The sequence below is a fragment of the Asparagus officinalis genome, chromosome 5, assembly GCF_001876935.1.
Source record: "Asparagus officinalis chromosome 5, Aspof.V1, whole genome shotgun sequence".
Taxonomy (NCBI): domain Eukaryota; kingdom Viridiplantae; phylum Streptophyta; class Magnoliopsida; order Asparagales; family Asparagaceae; genus Asparagus; species Asparagus officinalis.
The window spans coordinates 5,835,490-5,846,930 of record NC_033798.1 but is presented as its reverse complement, the minus strand read 5'-3'; the positions used below and the strand labels follow the sequence as shown (position 1 = coordinate 5,846,930).

Here is an 11,441-nt window from a genome sequence, read left to right as displayed (position 1 = left end):
AGTGTGAATAGTAATTTTGAGATTTTGATTTTAAGTTGGAAGAAGTAGCAGATATATTAGGAGAAATGATGATAAATATCAATTATTACTCAATTTTAAATATTTATTTTTTAAACAGATGGAAGATTATTCCCGATCAAGAGCTTTATCTATAGGAGTGTAGTTTCATATGTTCATATTGAGAGAGACCTTGAAAGACATTACGGGACCGTATCTAGAAAATAAATCTATAATACAAGCCAGAGTTTCAAATTAAGATAAAGCTACCATTGAAATTCATCACAAATTATTATTTTTAAAATGATGGAATCGGTGGCGTATTTAGAAAAAGTGCAAAACTTTTTTTTTTTTTTTTTTTTTTGGGGGGGGGGGGGGGGGGTAGGGGTGGGGGGGTGGGTAAATGTAATATTACAAGACTGTAGTATCCCTAGCTTCACTTCGTATTATTAGATTGTAAATTCTCAAGATTATTTAAATTTGAAGTAGCTAACGGTTCCTCCTTTGAAACTTTCTCTTCAGACATTTACCATAACTAAAACAAGTTAAGGTGTACATGGGCGGATGTACTGTCTATCCAGGGGTGCAATTGCACCCCTAGATATTTATAATTTGCATGTAAAGTCATGCGATGTTTTACATCCTCCTCCACTAAATTTTTTTTTAAACTGCACCCCGAAACTCAAGCAATCTAAAAACACTAGAGAAATTAGTAACAATTTGAATCAGCTAATTAGAAAGTAAACTGTCCATACAAAATTTTAAATAAAGTATACTAAGTACATTCTTAATATGTACTATAATTCTACAATATTATTATATTTTTATTTTTAGATATATAGACACTTGTTGTCTCCCCCCTCCCCAAATTTTTTTTTTTTTGTATCCACCCCTGACAATATAATCAATAGTAGAGTGTACTATTCTGTAAACGAGTCAGCAATTACCAAGTCGCTACTAACCACATGTCAGCAATTAAATTCTAACTATTTTTGCTTTTTTTCCAAAAGCTAATGTTTACAAGACTCGAAGTAATGCTTTCAAACTTAAGTGATTGATCTGTGATTGTGATCTGAATCTTTTTATCTTAACAAATTCCGACTTAGGTTGTTTTTTGGACAAATTTTTAAAAGCACCCACTTTTAATAGTTAAATATAAAAAACGACCATTTGAAAAAAAAAATTAGCAAAACCGATTATTTTCTGAAGAAAAAGGGTCGGTTTTACAGTTGTTGTGATTTAGCGAAGTGTACGGGACTAGTAGTCCAGCCCCGTACACTTCATTTCTATTTTCCTCACGATAACAGAAATGAAGTGTATGAGACTAGTACCCGTACACTTCGCTAAATCACAATAACAGCAAAACCAACCCTTTTGTGAAGAGAATAATCGATTTTGCTAATTTTTTTTTCTAATGAGTCGTTTTTGCTATTTAAATATTGAAAACGGGTGCTTTTAAAAATTTGTCCTTGTTTTTTTCTTCCTTAATGTTTTATTTAATGGATTTGGGAGAATAAGAGTCTACAGAGACAACGGTCATTGCCTAATGGGTCAGACAATAAATGGGCCATTGAACACTTGGGATTTGTAGGCTAGCTACGGCCTGTGTACTAAAAATCCATGCGCTTCATATTGGAATGATGGGTTTTGTTTAAGTGGGGGGCTATATTAAATGGGCTTGCTCACCCGTTCAGTGATTATACAAGAAGGGCTGGGGGTGCAATTATGTCAAAACTTTGAGCAACAGATTAAGCATTAAAAATGAACTTCCATTTTCTATCGTATTCACTTATGTTTCGGAATTTTTTTTATTAGGGATGTGTCCAATAATAATACGGCATTGGAGCCATCTTAGTGTTGGGAAATAATCAAGCTATTGCTATATTCACGACTGGACTGAATACTAAAATTCTCTTCCTTTTTTTTTGTAAGTATACATATATGGAATCATATCATATTACCTTGTAATTGAACAAGTAAAGCCTTGACTTGTTTGCGTATCTATTTTATTTTTATGGTTGAGCTAGGCCCTTAAAATCTATCTACCCTTTAAAAGAGCCGGTTCTTGAAAAACTTATCCATCCCCAAAATAGCCTTTACCTCTTTTAAATATACCAAATTAATCCCGTCTAAGCCGAATCTCCCTTCCTCTCTGCCGAAGCCGAAGAGATTTTCGGTTTACCTAAGCGCCTCTCTCCGCTGAAGCCGAAGAGGTAATCCCTTACTGTTATCGCCGTCCCGCGACCTTCCAATCATCAATTTGCCAAGATGACTATTAATGCCCAAATGATAAACTCGCTGGGTCAGCAGTTTTCTAGATTTTGGCATTCAGAAAGGTATGCATACTTTGTCTTCATTCATCTATACTAAACCCTAGATCTAAGATTTAGTTATGCTTAATTCACCATATCTCCTCTCATATCTTCATACCTCTCATTTTGTTCTAAAATAATTTTGACCTAAATCTCAATTTTCCACAGATTCAAGCGACAAACCTTCAGCAGCTGTATCGCAAGTATAAAGTAAGTTTATTTTAATTGATTTCTTTTATTTTTTAGTTTTTGATTTCGCCTTTAATTTATTTTAATTTTTTTATATGATATGATTCTGATTTGGTTCAGAATCAAAAAGGACAACAAACCATTGGATGATTGTAAATTATGCAACCATAAATTTTATTTATTTAGTTGATATTTTAGACATGCAAAGAATTTCCCTTGGCTGACTGCAAACTTTGAATTATTGTTTAATTTCAAATAATTTAGAAATTAAACATAGATTATCCAAAGAATTTCCCTTGGCTGACTGCAAACCATTGGATGATTGTAAATTATGCACATTATGCATGAATGGAAATTTTTGAATACTTGTTTTAAGTTCAGATGCTTTTTTTAATTCTATGATTAATTACATATTTGACACCTCATGTTACTCTTTTTAAATTTGCAGTATGTATTTTCTGAAACTTTATTCAATGTCATGCAGTTTTATATATAGCTACAGGGAGGGATATTTTGCATAATTATTAAAGTTGTTTTTGAGGATACTTGCTCGATTTATATGTAGTACGACTACAACTTGCATAATTATTAAAGCTTTTTTTGACTTAGCAAGGCTCGATTTATATGTAGTACGACTACAACTAAATGGTCCTTCTTTGAATGCTATATCCAGCTTATGATAACCTTGTCGTGTATTTGTTAAGCTTAAGATTTTAAATTATTTGAATACTTGTTTTACCATCAGAGTGATATTTGAATACTTGTTTTACCATCAGAGTGAATTACTTCTTTGGATCAGAAATGTGTTTTAGATTCAGACATATTTGTCTCCGCATTTTTAGTCATAATAAATCTTCTTAAGTGTTTGATTAACTGTTTATGGAGAAGCATGAGTAGCGTGTGTGTCAAATGTTGGAGTAGTTGGAGCATGGTTCTTATCATAACCTTATAGTTGGAATCAATAATATCCAAATCCAAATCTATACACTCGCTTTACCACTAATTTTTAATATACATGTATGGTTGGATCACATTATTGCGCTGGTGCGCTCAAAAAATTACTACAAAAACAAATATCTTTAAAAAAGAAAAATGACTTGCTATTCCATCTAGATTGAAAAGTGTTCCAATAGAACAGAAAGTACTTGCATAATTCTGTAGACACAATGCACATGATTTAAATAGCAGTTCTATTTAAAAAAATTCATGCATTTTCAACTCATTTCACAGTAAACTCCTTGATTTGAATGTAACAGCAACTCCTATTTTTGAAATTAGTTAACGTTTTGTAAATGACATAAAGCTCTAACAACTGGAATTAGATTATATATAAATGTTTTTGGATTCTAGGTAGTTGATCTTTTATGGTGGGAGGGAAATCATGAAGATATAATTCAGATCTCATACATACGTAGACGCGTGTGTATCTTTATTTGACAACATATTAAACCTAAATGCTTGCAATACCCTTGAAATTAACACACAACGGAATTTTCTGAACCAATTAAACACCAAACTATATCCGGGGGCCTAAACTTTTATAATTCCCCAGTGCAAGGAAGTACAGACAAAAGACACGTATTATTATTTATTTGAAGTGCTCTAAGGTTTTCTTTCTTTTTAGTTGAAATGAAACTACCTTTTTAGGTTTTCGGCCAAATACATCTCATGTGGCAGTCTAGAAAAATAAATATCATAAGATTCCTGAAGCAAACATAAAAACGAGGTAACTTAAACCTAGAAATTACCTAACTGAACCAAACTTACTTATATGATGAATTAACATAAATTTTTAGAAACATGCTAAATTTTGAAGGGTTTTAAATAAAATCCACTCAACTTTACACATGGAACAGAACATCTGTACTTATTGAGTGCATTAAAAGTAAAGTTGTTAGGCTAGAACGATCGGACAATTTCATCAATGTTTAAACTTGATGGTAGGGTGAACTTTTTTGCTCATTTATTGGAATTCCATTGTTGTATTGGTTTTGAATAATTTTAAAGTTCATATTTCCTCTGATTTAGCTCAGGGTGTTTTGTGCAAAACCCCCAATATACAACCATACCCTTTTCTAAATAACTTGAGGCAATTAGATTTGATCTTGTTTGGACCAGGTAATATAGCATAGATATTGACACATCCATTATTACTAAGTTATATTGCTTGTTTAAACATTGGTTGTATTCTTCAAAATTTTGATACATACTTCTTGTATTTTCATAGTATTCAAACATAATTTGCTCTATGTGGATGTAATTGAATATACAGAAGGTCATAATGCTATAGGAGATGCATGTTCCATGGCGACTGCTCTATGTGGATGTAATTGAATATACAGAAGGTCATAATGCTATAGGAGATGCATGTTCCATGGCGACTTTTGTTATTGTTGTGCTTATACAGAAGGTCATAATGCTATAGGAGATGCATGTTCCATGGCGACTTTTGTTATTGTTGTGCTGCTGCTTGTTTTGTCATAAACCTAATTCTGCTATTTCAGGAGAAGGAATGTATACATGCAATTTTCTTCACATCAATAACAAACAACAATGGATCAGAATTCAAAATGATAGAAAGGGGATCATGTTGGTATAGTGCATTTGAATCAGTTCTTGCTAGATTAATGAATTGTATTTTGTAATCCATGCATGTTCCATGTATTATTGTTCTTTAAGCATTTCAATTATAGGTTGTGCTGTGATAATATTGAAAGTAATCTATTTGCAACCGGAAATGTTATGTATAATTTGTTGCTATGTTTGTGAGCATGTTAATATAAATAGTGAAATAGGAAAAAATAATTTAAATATAATTTAATATATACGAATACAAAGTATAAATAGAAATACGAATACAAAGTATGTCGAAGTTTTTTACTTTGTGTTCTCATTTACTATTATCATTTATTTAAGGTGAATCACGTCGAGTATGGGCATATGTTTTAGGTTCCTTATGGTAAAAAGAAAAATAAGGATAGTTTTGTAATAAAGAAAAAAAAATAGTGTATATCATGTTTTGTTGGTCATATTTTTTAAACATGATCATTCGAATTTGCTCCCTGTTTTCTTTTTATTTTTATTTTTCTTTTTCTTTTTAACATTAAAAGATTATTGCATAATAATATTATACCAAAAACCTTACAGTTTGTTGCTACCTATGGAACATGCTGCTTACTTTGCAAACCATTTAACGGTGGAACTTCTTACAGTTATCAATGTATATGACTGCAAGGATAACAAAGGAGTAAGCATATCTGAACTTGCAGATTATCCTCTTAAAACAATGTTGTTTACAAGCCAGATATTAAAATCATTTGTTGGATTAGTAGCTGAAATATCCTCTATTTTACATTAAGACAACAATTTCGTTTTCAACTAAATGTTCTCTGATTGTGCTACAAATGTTTTCCTGTTTCCTCAGGTAAATTCCACGAAACAGATATGCCAAGCTAAAGAAGAAAAAATGACCCCTTTAACAAGCTCAGCAAGTCCAGCTACAAAACTACTGTGAATATAATCATAATCCATGTAATAATCATCAAGAGTATCATGCAAAAGTCCTGCAGCAACAACCGTCACATTAGCACCAATCTTCGCCAACAAAAGCGCCGTCTGTATCATGCAAAAGTCCTGCAGCAACAACCGTCACATTAGCACCAATCTTCGCCAACAAAAGCGCCGTCTCCACACAATGTTGCAAGTACGTCGTCACATTAGCACCAATCTTCGCCAACAAAAGCGCCGTCTCCACACAATGTTGCAAGTACGTATCACCACTTGCTCTCATCTAACAAATCAAAATATGCCCATTTCATTCTTCATAGAAATTATCAATAGAAAAAATCAATTTCATCTTATATTTTAGATTCTTCAATCCTAGAATCAAAAGAGCCAATACGTAGGAAACATAACATTGTGCTTAGAAAAAGTAAAGAGAAATCAGCTATACCATACCGTGAAAAAAACATTCTGATTCTTTTAGCCCTACACCAACAGATATGGCAGTAAATCGTTTCATATTTCAAACTGATTATCTATAGACAAATGCAAATAATTTGAATGAGTGGAAGGATAAGAGGTGGAAACGAATCCTTGACGACTATATGTTGCGTATGTCCTATTATGATTCTGCTGTTAAGCTTGCAGGAAGCAGCAATATACAGGTTAGTTTGTTTTTGTAAGATTTTTTTCTTAATCTTAAACTTAAATTCATTATCTAATGCAAGATATATAGTATGCTTTTGATGTTTCACTTCACATCATGGTTCCAAATCTGCATGCATTTCTTATCATATGCTATGCGAATACGCTCTCCGCGCTGTACACAAAACGTAAGAACCTTCTAAGATAATGCCAGCATAAATAACTCAGTACTTATAATTTAGCACGTAAAATTTGCACCTTTACTTCTTCATATAACTTCTTCTACCATTAATACAATCTGTCTAATGTGGCCTGATGGATTCCAGATATCATACAACATGCTTCTGAGTAATTGTTGCTGATGAGGGGACACTAAAAATAGAAGCAGGGTTAAATATCCTAGCTCCTGCACAGAGTAAAGATTTGAGACAACTACGTAAAAGCACAAAAAAAAGTCAATATCGTCTACAATTTGATTACAAATCCCTTAAGATAAATACATATTATGCACACGCATAAATTTTATTACAATTTCTGCTTTTACTTTAATTTGTTTCTAAGTTGTTCAAATGAAGATATTACATTCTGTTTAGTGTGATTACTGAAACTATGTGATTACTAAAACTGTATTTTGTTTGGCATTGTCAGGTCCGGATGAAGGTCTGTTGTGTATTGGAATCAATTTTGAGGAAAAAGGATGATGAGCATTTATCCATTATAGCATGTTATTTTAGTGAGAGGAGAGAATCTGTGGTTAAATGCTCTGACGTACCTCAAGTTTCTTTGAGAGAAAAGACAAACAAAGTATGTAGCCTCATTTTCCTTTTTGTCCCCTTTGAAATGATGTTCAAATTTATTCTTGAATCTTGCTATATTCAATATGCCTTACTTTTAGCTCCTCAGCATAGAAGTGCTTTTTCTTGTGCCTTTCTACCTATTTCCTTGGATTTCATGTATTTGTACCTTAGTATTTTCATATCATATCCTTTTTAATATATTCAAGGTTAAATGTGAAAAATGATTATTTGTTGTATATTCACATTCAATGATCTAACACTTTGAATATGATTTAATCAAAATACAACCCATTTTAAAGTTGATGGGAAAATTAGAGCTATTTTACTGTATCGGATTTTAAAATGATATTTCTTTTCTGCATTTCACTTTCGGTCAACATTTTTCTTCTATTGCTCTCATATTCTCTCTCTGGGTGCCACAAGGAGTACAACACTGGTGAATGGGATAATTGCTTGTGTTTATGTCTCAATATTTTAGTTTTCTCTTACCCTTCACATTTATTTGATTGTATTCTGTATAGCAGCCAACCCCCGGATATAGGTGTTGCACCAGGCAATCAAGATTGCTGCTGCTTATCTATAGGAATAGTATGGAAAACAGCTTTTTCTGTTCTGCCCGTTATAGATAAATATGACGTTCTATTGGACCATTTACGGTTCTTGGGTTTACTGGAATCTGTTTTTATTTTTAAATTAAGTTATAATCTAATAAAATCTACATTCAAAGCCCAAAGCATGCAAGACTTATTAATATAGGCACACAAACAACTAAAATCTTATCCTCAGAATCGATAAAAAGAAAAAAAAAGCATGATATTAATCTTCTTAAGTTGCGTTTATGGTTTCTCATCTTTTCCCTTGATTACCTTTTTATAATAGTTCATATTTGCCTATTTATATTTGATTGTTTTATTATCTTTTTTCTCTTAACGTTCCTGATCAAATTCCAGCTCACTCTTGGTTTTCTCACTTTTTTTATGTTACTGATCAGTTTAATGTCTTCTTTTCTTTATGTTTTAAGTCTTTTGGATTGGGACAAGATTTTTGGAACAGGGAACCAGGTGGAGCAATCTAACGCAAGAACCATGCCAGTTCCAGCTGTTCAGGTGCCCAACTTAATCGATACAAGTGATGCAAATGATTAGGGAACTGAATCTTTAACACAGAAGCATGTTGACCAAGATATTGGAAACCTGACAACATCTGGTTCTTTGGTTGATGATTTGTTTGGAGATGGCCCTGTTACTGGTCTGAACATTAGTGAAAATAAAAGTAAAGATGACCCATTCGCAGATGTATCTTTCCACGTGACCGAAGAGAAACAACTTGATGACAGATTTTCAAGGTTGATAGTTGATGTTAACAAATCTGAGAATGAGCAGAAAGTTAATAAAGAGTTTGAATTACTTGACGCTTTCCGTTACAACTCTGATCTTCTTCTGCAAGAATCTGAAACGAAAACAAGCAATGACCATGACATGATGGCTGGTTTGTCTCTTAATAGTAATGTGCTAGAGAACAACCAACATTTTATTGGAACTTCCTTTGTTGATACCATAAATCTGTCCAGCCAAATGCCTACAAACCAATCCAGCCAGGGTCCTGTGAGCAGTGCTCTAAATGGAGGTCTTTGTTCAAAATCCCTATTCCCTATGGCTACAATGCTGTATAATATGTCCCTAACTATGATATTCAATCAATCTTATACTAACCAGCCAATGAACTATGCCGCCATGGGGGCGTTCATTGCACAGCAGCTACTACTGTTTCAAATTGTAGGAAATATTAATGCTTGTTATGAGCATGCTGTTGACGGAAGTCACTCGGCATTACCTGAAATTTTTCAACTTTCAAAAAAACAAGTAAAAATCCATGCTACAACTACCAGCTCGAAGGAGGATACAAAAGCTTTCGATTTTATTTTGGTATGTTCATTCTTCCTTTACCCAGATAAATAAATTCTATTTCCTATTGATTTCCACCTTCTGAAACTATCTTCTACAATAAAAAAAATCATGATAATAAACGTACTATAACTGCTAGATTGTGAGATGAAAATTTGTATGAATTTCACTAGGAGAAAGTACTAGAACTGCTGGATGTAACTGCTAGATTGTGAGATGAAAATTTGTATGAATTTCACTAGGAGAAAGTACTAGAACTGCTGGATGTTGAGACAAGAAGTTGTATGAATTAGTCCAATAGGTGTCACACAGTTTTTTGGTTCAACTGTACTTTTTATGCATATAAATTATGTAGGTCATATTTTGTGGCATCTTGCTGGTAATTATGGCAGTAGGCAACTTTGCAAATATCTATTTTTACTTATTCAGGTAAACTCACAGAGAAAAGTGATGTTTATGACTTTGGAGTAGTTCTTCTCGAGCTTCTCATGGGAAGAAAACCAGTCGAGAAACTGGCCCCATCTCAGTGCCAAACTATAGTTACATGGGTAAGCATTGCCCATGTTTGAAAACCTACATCTATACTCCAAACTCCGAGTCTCCAATGCATTAATAACAAATTTGATATTTTGCAGGCCATGCCTCAGCTAACAGATAGATCAAAGCTACCAAACATTGTGGATCCAACAATTAAAAAAACAATGGATTTGAAACATTTATACCAAGTCAGATTCCCTGAACTTTAGTCCAATATCCTTATTCATTATTGTCTTCTTCTAATTTGAGTGTCATGGTTCATACAGGTGGCAGCTGTTGCTGTGCATTGTCTTCAATCTGAACCCAGTTATCGCCCTCTGATAACTGATGTCCTTCACTCTTTAATTCCTTTAGTACCTGTAGAGCTCGGAGGTACACTTAGAGTTTCTGACCCATCCAGGAGTCCAAATGTTGAGTTCTGACTGAATAAATATTGTCCCTGTTGGAAACATGCATCTGAGTATGGTGTTCAGAATGAGCGTTCATAATGAACCTGCAGAATATAGGAGAGCTCATTTGCTTCAGAGGAAAAGTCCTTTTCCTGAATTGTTGTTGTAAAAAGGAAAAAAAAAAACAAGAGTCCTAAGGGGGTTGCTCTTTTGCTCCTTAATGTTATATTTGTAAATACACGGTTTTAAGACATTTGCTGAGAGGAAAATTTTGGAGAAATTTAGCCAACTTTTGATAAGATTGGTAATTAATGAGTTTATTAGTTGAGTCAGCTCATTGGATTTCTGGTTTAGATGATAACCTCGATCCTTTTAGCAATTAGCTGGTGCAATTTGGATAAGCAGGAGAGCCCTTTTGAGAGATGGTATCTAAGATTGCTTTGTTATATACCTGGAACCTAAAGTACTCAGTTGTCATAATTGTATGCCAGTATTTTGCAAACCATAAATACTATCAGCAAAGTTATTCATGTTTGTAAATTGTTTTTATTTTTTTTACAAATTAAGTGCTGCCTATAATAACTGCAGGCAATACTGCAGTTTACCTAACCACACTTCTACAAATGAAGTGGTGCCTATACATATTTTGTAAAGTTGTTTTTTTTTAAACTTGTGAGATTGATCTCGATAGAGAACGAGTTTATCCCCAACAGAAGGTTCATCCAATTGATTATTGATGATTGATTACAAAAAAGAGGAAAGAAGCAAATATTGATTTAGCCTATCACTTTGGCCTATATCATGTTCCCTTCCAATGTTCCATCACAGATAGGCTCCAGCAAAAATATATCAATGGCGAAATTCACAGAGAAATCCATGTACTTATCCTTTCTTCCATACCGATACACCTGTAACATAATCCTGTACTTATGCACCTTTCCCTTGTCCAATTTTCCACATAAGGCCTCAAACGAGACTTATGTCTATTATCAGCAAAATATCAGTCATATGAACATGAAACTACACCTAATGTGAGACGAAGACAAGTTATAGATGACCAATCTCCATCAACCAGTGATAATTCAGTATGAAGAATGTATGAATCGAATCCTAGATTTTCCCCATAGAAACCAAATGAGAGTGGACAAAGATTGAGTTTAGTATATTATT

At 33.2% G+C, this 11,441-nt stretch overlaps 1 protein-coding gene and 1 long non-coding RNA gene across 3 annotated transcripts; both read left to right on the top strand.

Moving 5' to 3' along the window:
- LOC109843865 lies at positions 6,133 to 8,675 on the top strand. Of its 2 annotated transcripts, none has more exons than XR_002247816.1 (3): positions 6,133 to 6,201; positions 7,293 to 7,448; positions 8,463 to 8,675. It is a non-coding gene; the product is annotated as an uncharacterized LOC109843865 (long non-coding RNA). The 2 variants fall into 2 exon arrangements; XR_002247817.1 differs by lacking the exon at positions 6,133 to 6,201 and adding an exon at positions 6,212 to 6,264.
- LOC109843864 (probable receptor-like protein kinase At1g80640) lies at positions 9,299 to 10,567 on the top strand. The gene is made up of 4 exons (XM_020412823.1): positions 9,299 to 9,366; positions 9,775 to 9,893; positions 9,981 to 10,070; positions 10,149 to 10,567. Exons 2-4 carry the CDS (start codon positions 9,834 to 9,836, stop codon positions 10,302 to 10,304), a joined length of 306 nt encoding a protein of 101 aa, XP_020268412.1. The 5' UTR covers positions 9,299 to 9,366; positions 9,775 to 9,833; the 3' UTR covers positions 10,305 to 10,567.